This window comes from Trematomus bernacchii, unplaced genomic scaffold, assembly GCF_902827165.1.
Source record: "Trematomus bernacchii unplaced genomic scaffold, fTreBer1.1, whole genome shotgun sequence".
Lineage (NCBI taxonomy): Eukaryota > Metazoa > Chordata > Actinopteri > Perciformes > Nototheniidae > Trematomus > Trematomus bernacchii.
This window is the reverse complement of record NW_022987720.1, coordinates 8,630,127-8,650,090: the sequence shown is the minus strand read 5'-3', so window position 1 is coordinate 8,650,090 and position 19,964 is coordinate 8,630,127. Positions and strand designations below refer to the sequence as shown.

The 19,964-nt window shown below is 41.8% G+C and overlaps 1 protein-coding gene across 2 annotated transcripts in view; it reads left to right on the top strand.

Moving 5' to 3' along the window:
* grin2ca (glutamate receptor, ionotropic, N-methyl D-aspartate 2Ca) overlaps nt 1-16,320 on the top strand; it is a 95,275-nt gene extending 78,955 nt beyond the window's left edge. For both annotated transcript variants that reach the window (XM_034144172.1, XM_034144170.1), the window contains 7 exons: nt 3,216-3,369; nt 3,952-4,077; nt 5,064-5,293; nt 11,281-11,441; nt 11,557-11,744; nt 12,930-13,162; nt 14,050-16,320. In XM_034144172.1, the coding sequence (XP_034000063.1) occupies nt 3,216-3,369; nt 3,952-4,077; nt 5,064-5,293; nt 11,281-11,441; nt 11,557-11,744; nt 12,930-13,162; nt 14,050-15,666 (2,709 nt within the window). In that variant the 3' untranslated portion in view covers nt 15,667-16,320. The remainder of the gene's footprint in view (nt 1-3,215; nt 3,370-3,951; nt 4,078-5,063; nt 5,294-11,280; nt 11,442-11,556; nt 11,745-12,929; nt 13,163-14,049) is intronic.
* Nucleotides 16,321-19,964: the final 3,644 nt, after the last annotated feature.

Below are 19,964 nucleotides of genomic sequence, written 5' to 3'. Positions count from 1 at the left end.
GTGACACGAAAAAAATGGCGAAATCGTGTTGGTGAACACGAATCAATAGATTAATTTCGTGACTATAACACGAAATGCCGTGAGACTGTGTTGTCACACCGCAGCGGAGCCGCCTCTAAGCTCCGGAATCCGGTTCGTTTCAAGCACCAACATTTTTTCGGTCTAGAAGCAAGAACCGCATACGTCACACTTACGTCGGAGGGGGGCGAGATTAACCTGAGCTAACAGTTAAAGGCGAGTACTGCAAATACAAGTTGTAACAAGCAGTAGTGCTGAGCAAAGTGACTAGAACGCAACCACACACTTGTAAAAAAAAAAAACACACTTTATAAAGTCAGGCAACACTAACCAGGCTTCGTGTGATTCTGTTTATTTGTACCTTACTTTGACCATCCGTTCGCTGTCATTGATCATTGTGGAGAGCAGGCAGACGTTTTGTTTTGTATTATAGCAGCTATCGGATGGAATCAATACATGGGCTGCACAGGTTGTCATGTCCGACTATCACAAGTAGAATCATAATGAAAAATACGCCGGTAAAATGTGCCTGTAGAAAACGGCTTATGCCACAATAGGATAGCAACAACAAGTAGTCAAGATATTCAGTTTAGATTCGGTTGCTATGCTAACATCACCCATTTTATACCAGAGAAACTTTAATAACAGCGTCAATTCAGACTGACACACATTCACTTATGGGGAATTGGGGATATGTATCAGCTGCTTGTGTGACAGTCAGACAGTGAATACTTTACATCGGCCGCTGCCGTGTGAGCTAACCCGAAGCTAACGGGAGAATACACTCCCGTGGAAGAGCAGCACTGCAGTGGTCGGTAAATGCCGCTGAAACACATTAATAAACAATGAACCACGGCACTCTGGAGAAAAGTATAAGGTTGGAGAAGTCGTTATTTAATTTAATCTGGCTTCGTATGATTAAAAGCAACACGATCATCGACCCGACGCAGTCCCCCATTGTTGTTGTTGTTGTTGTAGTGAGCGCCGTAAACGGTGACGTCATGACGCAGCAGCGGCAGCACCAGTCGGGCTCTGGGTGGTGTGAACAAAACGGTTCCGAACCAGAAAAGCTCTAGCACGGAGCGAGAACGGGAATCGCGTTGGTGTGAAAGCCCTATATGTGCCTGATTTCTTCCTCTGTTAGCTGCTTTGCATTATTGCAAATATTCACTGCAAAGATGTCAGAAGATACATTGGTAGTATTTAAATTTGATTAATCATTCATAAATCTAGGTTTTTTAATGATAGTTTCAGAGGTTCTTGGAAGAATGTTTTATAGACACTTCATAAATGTAGTATTGCTCATTCGTAAAGTTAAGGTGCTTCCAAGAAAGACATTTCTTAATTTCTTGGATTTTTGAGTGGACAAAATCTGCAAAGCAATTTTTCTTAATCTGACCTTTTGATTTTTATAAACTGTATCGTCAAAAAGGAATGTATTTTTGTTACTCCTGTATAAGGAGTAAAACCCAATCATTTACTCATTATGGTATAAGAATGAAAAACAATTGTGAAAGTAAAGGTTGTATCATTTATATAAAGTAAGAATGAAATGAGACTCAATTCCTTAGACTTTTTTGCTTCAGTTAAGAAAAAAACAATAATAAGGAAAAGCAATTTTGGAGTTGTGATTAATGAGTACATGAATAGGTTCCAAGGTCATCGTGGTGGGTGAGGGAGGGACTGCTGAAAGGAGGGGCAGGTGTCCTTGTGAAAAATATCCTGTGCAAGAGTCGGCCGGCCCTCCTCTTGAGGAGTTGGAGTATACAACATTAGTCGGCCTGTTTTCCCCTCTTTTTTCTAAAACAGGAAGGCTATTGTGCTCAATGAGGCATCAACCTGCATAGGAGAGTTAATGGCTTGCATGAGGCGGAGTGCCTGGACTGTAAATCTACCAGCTCTCCATCAATATGATAAACAGTGGTGTGGGAGGGCCGAATAGGCTGGGAAACATAGTGACAAGGGCTTTGGAACAAAAAAGGATCACTTCCTATTTGGCCAGAGCAAGCCTCGAAAGTAACAGTTTGCTAGTTGACAGCTATTTTGAAAAATAGACAACCAAATTTGGGTTTCCTTCTATGTTGGCAACCACTTTTGAGGATACATAAAATATGGACAGCCAAAACAGTATCCCAAAATATATATACATTACATTTCTGATTGTATAAGTGATATTTAGGTCTGCAACTATCAATTATATTATTTTCGATGACTCTTTTATTCTATTTTTTATTTTAAAAATCTAAGAAAATTGTGAAAAAAGTCTGTCAGTGTTCCTCAAAGTTCATGGTGTCAATGTCAATTGAGAGGGGCCTTATTATACTTTTGGGGGGTTTCCCTTCCCGATAGTGTGTTATATAGGTTTTTGTGCATGTAAATAATCTGCAAAGGCTAAAAACCCAAAGTTCCCTTAGTTTCTCTTTAGAAAATATTCACTTTATTATCTGATAAAAAGAGAAAAACAGGAATTCTTTATAATAAAGGGGCTGAAAACAGCATTTTTCTGACATTTTTGTATGAAAATTGACTAGTTGTTAAGAAGACAAATTGTTGCAGCTTTAGTGGTATTTTAATACCGCTGTCAAAGCCAGAACCGGCACAAGACTACGCTACCTGTCGATGTATTTATTCGCTTGCATACAGTAATTTGTTTGAGAGAAAATGCTGAATAATCTTTTGGGGGATTTAGGGTTTTGTTGGGATGCTGTAATAAAGCTTTAATTGTGTTTTAAACAACTTCGAAAAGTTAGTGTTTGACACCCTGCAGATCGCCAGGGACGTTTAGTCTGCAGTGATTAATTCCACTTCCTGTTTCTAATGTTTTGTCAGCATGCCTTATGTAATAGGCATTATGCTATACTCTATGCTCCACTATTTTATAATGCATTAGAGAGGGATTAGATGGTGGTTAATGCATACACAATCCAGTGGTGGAAAAGGGCAAGATAACATTAGGATAGGCAATAGAGTAGTGCCAGTGTGGCTGCTGGAAGAACCAGACAGTACATCACCCTCAGGGACAGAGGCCGAGGGTTTTGACTTCACTGATGAATGAGATTTGTCTCAAAGGTCACCAGTATATTGTCAGATGCTGTTACACTGGGTCCAATTTATGATAATGCCACAAAAACATCCACTGTTTTGCCACTCTCATCTCACCTAAAGAAATATCTCCATTGTCTTCCCCTCCACGACAGGTGTTCTACAAGCGGGCCGACATGGCCATTGGCTCGTTGACCATAAACGAAGAGCGCTCAGAGATTATAGACTTCTCAGTGCCCTTTGTGGAGACGGGGATCAGTGTGATGGTGGCCCGAAGTAATGGGACTGTCTCACCATCTGCCTTTTTAGGTGAGAGACTCCTACTTGTCTGTGGTAATGAATACATATGTGGGTATGTATCTCTTTGCTTGAAACAGTCACAGTTTAACTCAACTTACTCTTTATAATTGTAATAATCAGTCATATTTCTTTAAGGCATGTTTAATTTTTGAAATCGTTCATAACTGGTTATTTATTTTTATATTAACAAACTGTATTTGTATGTTTTTGTGTTTAATGTTTATTGTTTGTATTCCTTATATAATAAAATACATTATTAGGGTGCAGTGTAATCTACATTTCTGACCAGGGTCAACAGATGAAAATTGGCCTTCTTGGCTCATTACAGTTGTTCAACTGATCAATTAATAATGTCACATTACCCTCACAACATGAATACAATATGCATTACTAACTAATTAGTGTTATTGGACTTGTATTGGTGGGATGGAATTCAGCTGCTTGTAATTCCTATATGACAAAATGTATGATAGTTTGATGATAATAATTTGTCATTGTTTGCCAGTTTGCAACAGATGAGCTTTGAATGTTGAGTGTTTCTGTGAACTCTTTCTTCTGTCTGACTGTGTCCTATGTCCTCTTCCCCTAAAGAACCATACAGTCCAGCTGTGTGGGTGATGATGTTCGTCATGTGTCTCACTGTTGTGGCCATCACAGTCTTCATATTTGAATACTGCAGTCCAGTTGGATACAACCGCAGCCTGGTCACTGCTAAAGGTAAGTCTTGCCTCTCTGTTGCTGTTGAACTTGAACAGATTGACAGATTCAGATCAGCACAAACAGCCTTTAGGCTGCAAATCAATCAGTGTGCCGAGTCTCTTTTTTCCTCTGCAAACTAAATTACATTTGCCATTTGTATGCACATGAAACAGAACCAAACATTAGATGGAGTATCTCCTTGCCACACTATTGTTTGTTTTAAAAAAATTCACCTTTGTCATACTGCAGACAATATGGAATTATTTTTGTATGTGCTTTAATTTATTTATTTCAATATCGTCATCCCTGAAGTTCCACATATAAAGATCACAGAGAATAAAGTCTTGAAGGTCTTGAGGGAATTCGGAGAGTATGTGAAATCCAAGCCTCTTTACAGTGGCCACATATGGGATCAATGCCCGGCAAATTGACTGCGGTTTCATTTCGAAGCCATGTGGTCTATAAAGCTTCTTATAATGGATGAAGAAAGGCTAGGATAGGGACTACACTCATGCCATGGCTTCTCACCTCCGTTTTATGTATTTTAGGACGTTTTGAGTCTGTTTTTATTTAGCTGTCTTTGTATTAAGACAAACAGGACCTATAGACATACACTATAGGAGAGGTGTCAGAGAGAAGGTGCTACTATTGTTTCTGCGCCCGGGAGCAGTCTGGAGTTTGATGCCTTGCTCAATGGCAGGAGGTGAACTGGCACCTCTCCAGCTACCAGACAGCACTGTGTATTTTCCGATCAGAACTTCAAACTGGCAACCCTTAAGTTGCTAAACCAAGTCCTTACAGGCTGAGCTAGTTCAACCGCAGTAGCCCCCAACCTTAACTAATTTAGTTTTTTGAGTTGACTAAAGTTTTACACAAAGGCGGAAGTATAAAAACATTATAGGGACCATTCTGATCTTGACCATTGTAAATAGACGAGTGCATTTCCTCCAACATTGTTCACCATGTATAAACTGATACTGTCTACTCTACTTCGTCCTGTTTAGATCCCGGAGGTCCCACCTTCACTATTGGGAAGTCTGTGTGGCTGCTGTGGGGAATCGTTTTCAACAACTCGGTCCCCATTGAGAATCCAAAGGGCACCACTAGTAAGATCATGGTCCTGGTTTGGGCCTTCTTCGCTGTCATCTTCCTGGCTTCCTACACAGCCAACCTGGCAGCCTTCATGATCCAGGAGCAATACATCGACACGGTCTCCGGACTCAGTGACAAAAAGGTACAGAGCTCTGTCATTGCCAATGACAGAGCTGTGCGTGTGTGTGTGTTATCAGGCGTGATGTTGTGTTTGATCTACAGCTTAGGAAAAACACAAAGTGGTCTATTGTGGGTGTGTAAACAGTGTGAGATACAGCTATAAAAGGCAAAAATCCAGAAGTGTCAATGTCATGGCTATGACTTTTCCTTTCCCCGTAAAACATAAAAGGGTTCGTAGAGTAAGTGGTGAAATTGAATTACATCCCCGGGTTCTTTGTATGGGGTTTTCTGTAAAATGAAATGTATTACACAAGTGGATTTTCCGGGCAGACGGTTATTACAATTCTTTGGTATTATCTTAATAATCCTGCATATTCGTCTTGCCTGAGGATGTGTTTTATAAGAGTATTGACAAGTAAATCCATGTTAAAACTCCAGCATAAGAAATGGTTTCTAGAAACTTTGCTCACAGGCAACTGAAGGGATTAAAGAGGCATTTGAGGAAAAGAGCAAGCTGTCCATTGCTCATTACGATTCTGGCAGTCATTCTCTTCTCATTATACATTAACATCGCTGTGCAGACAAAGAAATAGAGCCATTTCGACAGCGATTCCATCTATTTTTTAACAGTATTCTGCATAGCAGCTGAGGGGATGCAGGGTTGTACTGCTGTTTGTCCAGCTGTGCAGCACCCTTCAGGTTAAGTAAATGTAAATGAAGTACAAGATGAAGCCACAGAGAATGACCTTGTATCAGAGAGGGGAGTGATGAGGACTAGCATAGAGACTCTAAGGAGAGTGTGCTGTGTTAAGAGAGATGATTACCTCATCCCTACCGGAGAGACACTTTACTTATAAGTCCTTGTGATGGGGTAACATATCATGTTAACTCTGACATCGCCCAACCTCCTTCGACCCTCCATTTGTGCCCGCCATACCACATCTCTGTCCTGTGAAGTACAATAAGGTGTATGCCAAAGGTGTTTCATGTTGTCATTGAAAAGAACAGTACTAGCAATGTTTACGTTTTTCAGAGTAAATACAGACATTTTTGGTCTTGCAAATAATTAGTCGTTCCTAATAAACGTCAAGGTCAGGAAGTTGTTGTAGCACTACATAATCTTTTAGCGGGAGCTCATAGGGTATATTGGGTTGTACAAGGTTGACATTTTGTATCCCTTTTTGCACTATAAACACAATCTATTGGAGAGGATTAGATCTGAGCAAAAGTGATATGTTTTTCTAGATCTGAGATTAAAGTCAGACTTCAGAAAAAACTCTGAGATTGCTTAAGGTTTGTTGGGTTGATGTCTAGACGATATTACCCCATTCTCATTCACAAACTTAACTCAAATTGTCCCTCTGCTACTGTACTGAGAACATATTTGCATAAGGTTAATGAAAAAGTACTTGCCTCCTCACACCTAATTAAATGCATATAGCACTGCCAAAAGCAAAAGAACAAGTGTTCATTTCTTACAGCAGACAAGGATATTTGGATTTCTTTGAACACAGTGTCTGACTGTTCGTCTTTGAATTGTACAGTTTGATGTGTAAATTAGTAGAGCAAAAGGCCAGCAGGATAACTAGCACAAAGCACTTGGGAGTTGAGGCTGACATCACCACATTCTTTAGGTGGTGGCTGTCATTGTATTAATGTATTTTAAAGGTTTTCATCCAAGCTTTTGTACGCCGTTTCAAAGGGAAGTAACAAAATATAAAATAACCGGGCGAGAGAAAAAAGGAGAGGAAACTGATTTGTGAAGCCACAAGATGGTCTTTTAATTAACAAAAGAAAAAGAGGGCTCACCAGCCAATTTGCAAAGCAAACTTAAGATAAACTAAGAACGACTTTCTCCTAAAAGAAATTGACTAAAGTAAAACAATACACAAAGATACACTGGAGCACATCTCCTAACAATCAACAAAATACAGGTTAAACTAGTAGGCCTCACACAGAGACACTACACTACACCACACATGCTGCACACATGCAGCCCAGAGGAGAAGGAGAGAGAGGGTGTTTCTCAATGTCGAGGACTCTTCCTTGGTAGGACATGTCTTCCGAGTCAGGTCCTTCAGAAGCGAGGCAAGAATCCTTCCTAGCCTCGGAAAACAAAGAATGGTGGAACAGGCTAACAGGTGTGCAGGCCCCGCCTTAAATGGAGCGCGATTTCCGCCAAAGATTTTGGAAATTGGTCCGTGCGCAAAGAATTGTGGGGATTTTAAGACTGCGGAGGATACACATGTGCAGCCTCGAAATTTCCCGCAATGAAGGACGCCGGCCTCTGTAGAATTATAAGGATCCTGGACATTGGAACAGTCCTTCGGCGGGACTCGATGACCTAGCATCCTTGAAATAGTGGCTCTGGAGGAGCCTTCCTCGACATTGAGAAACACCCAGGCTGCATCTCAGGTCGGTTATGGAATCCTTGCGTCCCTCACTTGCGTTGTTTCCCTGCGTTTAGTCCCTCCCACCAGGGAAGCATGGAGAGACGCAAGGAAACCACGAGAAGCAGGGACATTTTAAGAGCAATGGGACGTCCTTTCCTCCGGAGCGTCACGTGAAGCGACGTCCGTTTGTGATGACGCAGCACAGCTGTTCGTCTGACAGCAGCCAGCTCTGTCCCCGTTGTTTTCACAAACACCCCCGCCTCTGTTAGTACACATTTACTGACATAAACATTTGTATCATCTGTTGTAGACCCAAATACATTAAATAAAATAAGAGCTCATTCGTAAAAAAAGATAACCGCCATTCTTAAAATGTATAAACGAACAATAGTTAGATTAATATTGATTAGAGTGCACAATAGAAATAAAACTAGAGAATGCAATTCCTGAAGAAATTGCTTATGCTGAAAAGCTGATGCTGAATTGCTATGCTGAAATGTAATGTGTAAGAAGAAAGTGAAGAATTTAGATTGAAATGACACATGAACACTGGGGGCTTGAATGTGTGATAAGAGAAGAAAAGAAAGTAAAAAAGCTTGGAAAAGCAGCAGAATATTTGAACTGCAAACTATTGAACTAACTTGATGGCGAATGATCTGTCGCCATGGCAACGGTATTTGATGACACCCCATAATACGCTTAGATATGTTGATGGCTGCATCGTTACCAAACATGTGAAGTTTTGGGCCGTTTGGAGCATTTTCACTGAAGTTATGAGAAAACCGTGTTTCATAGCGAGCATTGTGTTGGAGGGATGCGTTTCCATGGAAACGGCACATGGTGAGATCTCAGATTTGGCGTAGAGCTGTTGAGGCATGGACCGGTGATATACAAGTGAAGATTCGGGGACGATCGGACCGTGTCCATTGGACTTACAGCGACATCGTGCTTCATGGCAAGCATTGTGTTGCCATGGCAACGGCATTTGAAGAAACCCCATAATTGACGTAGAGCTGTTGAGGGCTGGACCGGTGATATAGAAGCGAAGTTTGGGGGGCGATCGGACCGTGTCCATTGGACTTACAGCGACATCGTGCTTCATGGTGAGTGGTCTGTCGCCATGGCAACGGCATTTGATGACACCCCATAATACGGTTAGATGCGTTGATGGCTGCATCGTTACCAAACCTGGGAAGTTTTGGGCCGTTTGGAGCATTTTCACTGAAGTTATGAGAAAACCGTGTTTCATGGCGAGCATTGTGTTGCCATGGCAACGGCATTTGAAGAAACCCCATTATTGACTAGAGCTGTTGAGGGCTGGACCGGTGATATACAAGCGAAGTTTGGGGGACGATCGGACCGTGTCCATTGGACTTACAGCGACATCGTGCTTCATGGCGAGTGGTCTGTCGCCATGGCAACGGCATTTGATGACACCCCATAATACGCTTAGATGCGTTGATGGCTGCATCGTTACCAAACCTGTCAATGTGACATCATCGTGTTCCATGACACAGGTGTTTATATTTGAGCAAACGACGACAGCTGTGTGTCACCAATAATGTATAAAATAGGTGGAACATGTTGAAGTCAGTATGAAGTCTCCATCAGACAGAAAAGAATAGGCTCAGACAGTGGCCGTTTCTCAATCGCGAGGATGCTGGCTTGGTAGCACAGCCGAGCCGAGCGTCTTGCTTCAGAAGCAAGGCAAGAATACTTCCTGCCATTCGGAAAACAAAGAGTGGAACAGGCTAGCAAGTGTGCAGGTATGCGTCATATGAGAGGCCCCGCCTTACATCTTCCGCCACAGATTTGGGGAAATTGGTCCATGCGCAAAGCATTGTGGGGATTTTAAGGACGCGAAGTCTACCCATGTGCAGCCTCGAAATTTCCCCCAAACCAAGGACGCGGCCTCGGTGGAATTCCAAGTATGCTGGAGATTGGAACAGTCCTTCGGCGGCACTCGATGACGTAGCATCCTTGCAATATTGGCTTGGAAGCCAATATCCTCGCGATTGAGAAACGGCCAGTCTGTTAAACTCCAGTGACCACGTCGTTAGCTCAAACACGAACACCTGTGTGTTATGACATCATCGTGTTCCATGACACAGGTGTTTATATTTGAGCTAACGAGGTGTGCAGAGATCAAAGGTTTCCATTGTTCTGAATGAGAGATAAACCTCTTACATGTGAACGTTTTGTCGAAGAACCGTAACAGATATCTGTGAAATTTCAAAACGTGAAGCATGTCAAGGAAGTTGAGTATCTGAAGTGTAATTTTTTATGTACTTTCGGGTTAATAATGTGGCCTTTTTGGCAGTTTAACTAAAGGTGTGCGGCTGCTACCGTGAGGAAATATCAGCCTGAAATTACAATGGGCTTTAATGGAGGCATGTTGAAAGTTTTTGTCACTTCATGCCCTCAAGAGGCATTTTGTTTAATTATTTTTGCTTAATTATTTGTCATTTTTCAAGCTACGAGATGTTTTCCTACGTTTGTCATGAAAAATGATGTCTCAGGAATGTAAGGTTTGGGAATTAAGGCAGTTTAAAAATGTCAAACTGTCCTCCACTCTAACTCTGACATCACGCACTCTGCCTTAACGAGCAGTGTTAAAGTTAAAATGTAAAAAATGTGATTATGGGCTATAAAGTTATGAATGAGAAAAGTAATAGCCATCGATTCCAGACCGAGCCGAACGTTTTGATGTTTGAACGGAGTTTCTGCGATGTATTCAGCATACAGCATTCCCACTAAATAATTCAGAGAAGAAAAAGAGATATGTTATCTATCAAAACCCAGTTAGATTAACATTCATTGGACTGCACACTTTGTTGGTTTGTGTAGATATGTAGCAAATTAACATTTTAAATAGTAACCTACTTAATGACTGACTGAATGGAAATGACAATAAAGGAAAATGTCAAACGAAAAAAGCGATCATGAAAATGTTTCCAATAAATGAATAAAATGATTTTTGACCACTTTGTTGTTCAGATATATCACATATTTGTAACTGAATGATGCATTAATTGAAACAAAACACAGTATAAACTGAGGAGTGACACTCGTGAGTTTCATGTATTTTCTTCACTCCGCTGGGAAACTGCTCTCATGTCAAGAAGCATCAGATCAGTGCATGCGCTGCATCGTCCAATCAGTGAGCGATACACAGTAAGGGGGAGGTGCGAGTATCTGAGGATTTCACCGAAGGATGGTCTGGTAGTTCCTCCATTATCGCTCCTCCATTATCGCTCCTCGATCCTCGGTCCTCCGGCAGAAATAAGCGCCTTTGGGACGCTACTCAAGATGGCGCAGACAAATCAACTTCCGGTGATACCGAGGACCGAGGAGCGAGGAAATGAAAATAACCGACCTGAGATGCAGCCCCAGAGACTGCAGCCTTCCTCAGGTCCTTTATGAAGGCCCTGATTGGGGATTGGGAGCACCTGAGGGAGAGGCTGCATCTGGAGGGAGACAATCAGGGGGAGAGGGGGAGAGAGACACACACAAACACAACACGGCACGTAACATACACTAATACTAAATGATAGAAAATGTAACTTTTATAAATCAATTTCAAAAACATGTTTTGACATTTTACCTCTCTCAACAGTTTCAAAAGCCACAGGAGCAGTACCCTCCGTTCCGCTTTGGTACGGTCCCAAATGGAAGCACAGAGCGCAACATAAGGAGTAACTACCCCGAGATGCACTCCCACATGGTCAAATACAACCAGAAGGGAGTAGAGGATGCCCTGAACAGCCTCAAAACAGGGTAGGTGTCAGCCAACGCTCGTAAAATTATATTTACAGAAGAACTGCGAGCCAAAGCGGTGCAAACAGTTACAAAATGCCCATTTGAGAAAAACTATTTTTTCTCTTCCTGCTAGGAAACTGGATGCCTTTATCTACGATGCTGCTGTGCTGAATTACATGGCTGGCAAAGATGAGGGCTGCAAGCTGGTGACCATTGGCAGTGGGAAAGTGTTTGCCACCACTGGTTATGGCATCGCCCTGCAGAAGGACTCACGCTGGAAACGACCAATTGATCTGGCCCTGCTCCAGTTCCTGGCTGATGGTAAAGTATTCATATATGTGCAATTATTATTATATTTCACAGAATATTACCAGCACTGATATAATCGAGGTATAACCACTTAGTAAATTGAATAAATGGATAAGAATAGATATTTATAAAAACACTGCAACATTTATGACAATGACCCAAACCTTACATTAAACCAATATACTTACACTCACAAAGCACTCAGGGCTACAAGGATAAACAATATTATTATAGTAAAACTCATCCAAATTGGAGACATGCCATAAACGCATGTCAACAAAACTAAGTTCCAAGAAGTGATTCAAAATGTGACACTTGCTCCTTGGGCGAATTATTTAAAAGCCTAGGGCAAATCACTGGTTTCTTTTAGCAGAATTATGCGACATAAGACAAGACTAATAATACAGCCCAATGCATATCATGTTGAACTGAGAGGCCTTACTCAAGGCTTTGAAATTATTACTTTCAGCTGCAAAGTCATATCATTGAGAATGTTGCAACTTGCCAGATATGTTGACCTTTCCTATTTATGTCAATAAACATGGAACAGCATACACATGTGCAATGAGATGCAATTAGACAAACTGTATAGTTTTGTTTAAAGGTAGGGTAGGAAATCTGCCCCTTCCTTCAGACTTCCTTACAGAGCCCCTCCTCCAACACACACGAAAGCGCACATGACCAATGAGGGCACGAGATAAGTTTGTGCACGAGATGGAAGGCTGACAGGCAGGTAGGCCATCCAGTTATTTGAGCCGGGCCGGCTCAGATGATTGGTCGTGCTTTTTACAGCACCACGGCTTCCACAGATGACATTTTTTTATGTATTTATTGTCAAAGCATTTAATGTATTCATTGCTATCGGGATGTTAAGAGCATTCCATGGAATATAACAAAAAGTGTTTCTGAAGTGAATTACCTACCCTACCTTTAAGGTATCACAAGCTGAAAAGATGGCAGCCATTGCCGTATACTTTTTTTTTTGCACATTTCTGGCAGCTATTATTTGCTTTGCTTTAGGACAAACAACTGCTGTCTCCTTAAAAATATATATATATATTATAAGAAAGTGATGAGGATTGGTCTGGGATTCACTAAATCAAACTGTAAAACCTCATCCAGTTGAATGTTGGGTGACGTTTATTTTTGAAAGGATTTCATTATCCCATGAAATAAGACTGTGCTCCTCACTCACAGGCGACACTCAGAAGCTGCAGACCGTCTGGCTCACAGGCATCTGCCGTAATGAGAAGAAAGAGGTGATGAGCAGCAAGCTGGACATTGACAACATGGCGGGGGTCTTCTACATGCTGCTTGTGGCCATGGGCCTGAGCCTGCTGGTTTTCTCCTGGGAACATCTGCTCTACTGGAAACTACGACATTCAGTCCGCGAATCAGAGCGCCTGGACTTCCTTTTAGCTATCAGCAGAGTAAGTCATTCTTACAGATTATGTAATGCCCTCATTATCTTCATACAATAGAGTCGTGCAGTGACGATGTATTTATGTAGGCCGACACGGAAGTTAGAATCGCAAGGGGTCCCTCGACACAAAAAATAAGCGCTGTGGCAAACACACCTTTATGATACGTAACACTTTTTGTTCAGTAGGATAATATCCCTATATTAACACCACTTTGTGATTTTTTCAGTGTAAAATCGGCAGATATAAAAAGCTAATGCAATGCTATAAACAAACTACAACACGGTCGCATGGCTGCTCATTACCACGGCTAATCTAAATGTGTACTCGTGTAGCCGTGATGATATTCAGAAGTTTTTTCACAAGTCACTTGTTAGGAACAGCTGTTTTTCTGAAACTTCAATAAAAAGGTCACTGTGCCTGTAGCAAAAAATGATTGAAAGCCTTTTGAGAGTTTTGTAGATTGTTGGTGGACTCTGGCATCTGATTTGGCTTTAAAGAGAACCTATTTTGGGGTTTTCCTTTTTCTGTAGTGTTTTCTATAGGTTTTTGTTTGTGCAAATTATCTGCAAATGTTAAAATCCTAAAGTTCACTCCAGGGGGAATTTCTCTCCTACACACTCCCCTTTCTGAAACACCTCGGAATCCTTTGTTTTCTTCATAATGACATCACTATTTAACACCTGCGCTTCAATAGCGTTCCAACTGACCAATCAGAGCACACTGGGCTCTTTTCACGACAGAGGGTGAAAAGTGGTGCTGCAGCACAGGCAGTATGAGAAAAATAAGGCACTCTTTGAACATTAAAGTATGTCAAAAATGTCACACTAGAACAATACAAATATGATAGCATATTCCTCTTTAAGATAATAATTTCACCATGTGTTACTTTACAGGGCATCTACAGCTGCTTCAGTGGAGTAGAGCATACTGACCACAATGGGAGCTTGCAGACTCCGGACGTCACTACCAACTATACACAAGCCAATATGCTAAAAATGCTGAAGACAGCCAAGGACATGGTGTCCTCTGCCAGAGTGGAGAACTCTCTAGACAATGCCACCAAAACAATAGAGCACTGGAGCAGGCGGGGGGGCGACAATGTGCGGGTTGGCCTGCCACCTAGAGTTACAACCACAGACATGGCTCATTGTCGTCTGCCGTATATCTCCAGCATCTCAGACAACCACTCACAATACCCTCAGAGAGCCCTCACACCCACGTTTCCAATTCATTATGGGGACTCCTCCACCCAGCCACTCCTGGAGAATCCCAGAGTGGTGACCCGACCCACCCCGCTGCGATATACGCTTCCCAGCCGCAACAGTCAGCATGTCTTAGAGAGGACTCTGCCCATCTCCAGCCTCAGCAGTCCTCACATCGCCATTCGGGACCCTGTTACCCCTGGTACTTCTAACCCCCACCACAGCAGCAGGCTGTATGTGGAAAACCCGGCCCGGCACCCCACGTCACCTTTTGTTCCTTACAGAGAGTTCCAGGTGCCCGATATCTACGTAGATAGAGGACCACTGAGGAGGAAGTTCAGCTACCCCCCTGACTGTGTTAGCCGGAAGAGGCGGACCCATAGCTATGTGTTTGATGCTGCAGATCCCAGAGCCAGAGCTGACTACGATGAACCTCGGTCCTGCCTTGCTGAGTTGAGGGCCAATCACCTCCTTAACAACCATGCCCCTGTGGGTGCTGCGAGTGGCTGCACTGCAGGACATTATCCAGGCACCAGCACAAGTTGCAACTCCTGTATGAAGTCCTATCTGGAGCCTGAAATGGAAGACGTACCACTCCTGGGGAAGGACAAACTCAACCGTCGCGCCTCATTCCTCAAAGCAACATGGGGCAACGACAGGATCCATCAGGTAGATGAAACAAAGCCCTCAACATCTGCATCCTCCGCCCGTGTAGACATGCCTGACCTTTTTCCTCGGGTGGTAGTGGCCAACCCAAAGTCCCACAAGCTATATGGCAGTCTGGGGCATAACCTGTCCTGCTACCCCTTGGCTGCTGAGCCTGCTTACTTGGACCCGGCACACATGGGATCCTACCCCTACAAGCAGAAGCTCAAGTACTGTGAGTCCACCCGGCTGCCCTCTTACAGGGAAGCCATCCTGCATAATGCCGCTGCCCTGCGCCGCTCCTCCTCCACAGTGGTGCACAGACACTACTCCACCTACCTGAACTCGTACACAGACTTACCGGTGTATGTAGGGCCACTTGCCCAGGGACCGCCCCAGTTCTATGACAGTTCCAAGGACATGTGTCACTTGTTTCCTTGTACAAGTCACTGCCCAGATAACGCAGCAATGATGCCTCGTATGAGCGACAGGCAGGTGGTTTACCACAACAATATGTTTGGGCCCTACGATGGTTCAGGGAAGAGGGAAACCCCAGGCTCTGGGAGCAGAGAGCGGAGGCAGGTGTTGGTGGCGCGCAGAGTCAACAGTCCCTATGTGCCAAAGCCCTGGGGCAGGGTATCCAGCCTGGAGTCTGAGGTCTGAGCCCCTATCCTTACTGAACCTCCACTAGGCTCTCAAACTGAGCCCCTCTACTGAGGGGCATGCCTGGGGGTTCTCCACTCAGTCTCTGGTTAAAGCAAAAATGTAACTCTACACCAATAGTGTATTTGAGAGTGTTTGCTCTCAATTATCAGTGCAATAATACCCTGGGAACTAAATGTTAAGGAGAAGACACTGACAAGCAAATGACTGCTGGGGCTTTGTAAACTAAACTGAAAAATACTTATAAAAGAAAAGGCTATGTTGAAAAGTATTTAATAAATAAGAATTTAACCTGTTGATTGTTATTTAAAGGATTTTTAAAATCTGTGTTGCTATGTGAAAGATTTAAGGGAGACAATATACTGTAGCCTCTCAAACTAAATACAACTTGAGACATTTATTTTTCTCTTTTTCTTTTAAAAATCATTCCAATACCCACCATTTAAATTGAGAGATAAATGATTAAGATATATTTGTGATCAAACCACTGACATGCCACCCATGAATTTTCTAAGTCCACGGCCACACAGTTGCTCTGAGGTTTTCATGTAATTTGAGCGGGATTTTAATAAGGGAAAACCATTAAAGTATCACATGTATTATCATTGTTACACTACCCTTTAATAAAGAACAAGGTCATCTCAAGGGCCTTTTGGAACCGTCTGTCATCTCAATCTATATGTTAAACATGCTCTCACATCATAGAGTCAGTGATATAATGAATGTGGCTCTCTACTGTACACACAATCTATTACTTCAATCTGCCAACTCTCACAGAACGGATGATTATGTGAATATGGTTTAAGTTCAAAGATGATATTGAGACCGTGGGCACTATGTGCTCCAACAGAGTGCTTTTAGCCATTAAAAGAAACAGCCTATAGTGATATGGGATAGATATATCTGCACCCACCAATTCACTTGACACGCAGCAGAAAGCAAGCACAATCCAGAAAAGCAGCAGAGAATTATTAAGTTACGCACATAACAAATAAAAAACGTTTTTTTAATAAGACAAACTCTTTTTATAAATGATGATGTTGTGTTGATAAGCAGCAGATGAGCATCAGTACATGGCTTAGGGCTCTAGATTGGTAATGGAGCAGAAGTGTAAATAATAAAAAGGAGGCTCAGCAGCTTAGTTACATTTATGATTAGATGATTAACAGTAAAGCAAGCTGTCACACAAACATGATGAATTGAGTTTAAAAATGTCTCCAATGCTTAGAGTTAGGCTGAGAGGTGTTTAAGTCAACGTTTCAGTTCCTTCAGTGTACTTGACTCTTGATTCAGTCCTCTGAGGATGGCAGCAGGGAGACATTTCGTAAATTATCAAAGAAGAAATGGGTCTTTGACTAAGACAATGGACATGTTTTTATCCCTAAAGCAAGTGCACCATTACCTTGATTGGCAGGTGGATTTTCGTAAAAGCACAACATTATGCTAGAATTACAGGACCACACACAAATATATGCAAGGAGCTACTGGCAGGAACGGCGTTGTTTAAGGTGTTTGTGATGCGACAAAGAGAGAAGACAGTTATTGTGAAACAATGGTAGCGGCTCCTAGAGAGGTTAGCGTAGATCAGGCATCCTCAAAGTCCGGACTCCGGTCCGGATCCGGACCGAACCACAACTGTCTCTGGACTCTGAGCAAATTATACTTTTCATATGTATTATCTGTATTATCTGTATTATCTGTGTTATCTGCGAGACATCGCCACAACGCAACGAGTCAAAATTCTCCGCTATGTCCACTGCATACAGCGCTCTGCATGTCAGACTGTTCCACTGTCAGTCTGCAAATCAGAGGCACAGTAGGGCGGGTCTTCGCGGAATGCGGGTGGGAAAAATGCGTGTGTCGTGTCGTCTCTTTCAACCTGTCTGAGTCAGAGCGAGAGTTTAAAAAAAAAAAAAGTCAGAGCGAGAGTTAACAGCTCATCTAGTTGCATCTGTACTGTAGCTAGTAGCCTAGTTTCACCTACCGGGGTGGCATGGGGTGGCAACTGCCACCCTATAAATAGGCCCTGCCACCCCAGCTGCCACCCCAGTTGGCAGCTTTGTTTTGAAAGAAAAGTTGTGGCTCATCTGACATTTATGAGAGAAAGTCTCTAATGTCCGAGTGCAAGTGAATGCAGCACAAGATGCACGTCTTGTAACCCCTCCCCCGGCCCTGGCGCGAGCGTGGAAATATGATTGACCCAAGTACTGAAGGAATGAGGTATTTGCGGTCTACAATGACAGAGAAGAGACTGTCAAGTTTGGCTGTACTCAGCATTGAATCAAAACGCACTAAAGCTGTTGATCTTAATAATTTTGTGAGGCGTTTTGCTGAACAAAATTGTAATCGCCGCATTCAGCTGTAATAGGCATGCCAACTTGATGCTCTGCTCACGGATGAGCATACAACACTGTTAAGATGATGACCTTACGTGTGTAAATATATTTTTTTCTTTGTGGGGGTCTGCCCCCAAAAAACAGTTTTAAGACCTGAGAAAGTCAAATAAGACGGTGTGTAAAACTACACTGCCCAGCCAAAAACAAATAACCACTTTGATTTAACTAGGCCAGTAGGTAAGGGCATTCCACTGGATAATAACTGAAGTATAAAAGAATGCATGACTGAAGTGATGGAGACCATGTTTGAAGGCAAACAAAAAGAGGAAATAACGGGTCAAATCAAGCAAATCCCCCTCTCAGATTCCACAGCAACCAGAAGAACATAAATACTGGCTGGTGATTTGATTAATCAGCTTTTTGATGGAATAAAAAATGCACACTGCATTTCCTTAGCTGTGGATGAGTCCACTGACAACACTGACAATGCTCAGTTGCTGGTGTTTGTGAGTTTTTATGATGAGGCAAAGGGGGAGTTTGTTGAAGATGTGTTGGGCCTGACGAACCTCAGTGGACACACAAGGGGGCAAGACATTTATAAAGCAATAATGGGAATGCTGAATGAAAGAGGGTGCAGAGCTGCCTTTATTCATAACTGTGCAGCTCTTACACTGGAAAGTATTATATTGTTATAGAATATTAAATGATTCCTTATTTAATTGTTTACAAATACATGTACAGTAAGATAATTTAAATGTTCTAGTTTGTTAGTATTAAGAACATTTTAGATTTGTTTTAAATATATTGTTATACCATACTGCAATATAGTCATATAAAGTGTAATGTGTTTTATGTGTAAACAACAAAAGTTGAATTAAAGTATGACAAAAAAGTATTTAAGTACAGTAGCTGAGTAAATAACAAAAATAAAATAAAAAAATCACATGGGTGAAGTGTATAAAATAACCTCAACCAAAGTGAGCAGTCAGAGGAAACGAGAAAAAATGACAAAATCCATCATCGCATTTTTCAAAATCACTATTCCGTCAATGCGCAGATTAAGGCATCACAGTACAAGTGCAAAACAACAAGCAAAAGAAGATTCATTTAAAATGAATACCAAATAACAGAAATATCCTGCATATAAACAGCAGCATGAATAATCAACTAGAAGCAGATTAACAGAGCCAAATCATAAACTCTTGATATGCATGTTAACATAAGCAATAAGACCTTATTCAAGTGATAAGTGACCAGGGTCTTTTAAGAGTGAAGTAACATTGTTCCAAGCTACACAGACAAGAACATTTGCTTCAGAATTAAGTGAACAATATGATGAAGAACTGTAAATATTGTCTAAATATTACATGATCCATCCATAACTATATGGCAACAACAAACACTGGTGTTTACATCCCTGGAGCAAACATAAAGTATTATTCTTAGCTTCAGGGCTGATTACAAAACAACAAAAACACCAAAGAAGTGAGGGGACTAGAATGCAAAGCCTATCCAGCCCATAATACTCACTACTCAGACATACTTATCCTTATCATAATTGAACACAGCAAAAAAACAAACATCATTAAAGCGTAATAAACCACGTGCCAAACCACAGCCAGAGGAAAATTAGCTCATTCAGAGAAACAAATTAAATCAGAATTGATACCACTGCAACGGTGTACATGCATAAGAGCAGCAATAACAACACAAGAGCGGCATAAACAGCCAGCAGTGTCAGCAGACAGCATATTTACAAGCACATAAATATTGACTGAACAGAGCCTAGATTGTGTGCCAATTTTATTGTACCTATTAACTGTATACAGTGTGCACTATATACACTTTAATTTATAGTATAATGTTTTTGAAGTTTGTGTATAAGAAATCAACATCCTCTGTGTTTTTAACAGCAAATGATACAATATCGGTGCCATCAACTTTGAAATGCCAAAGTTTTAA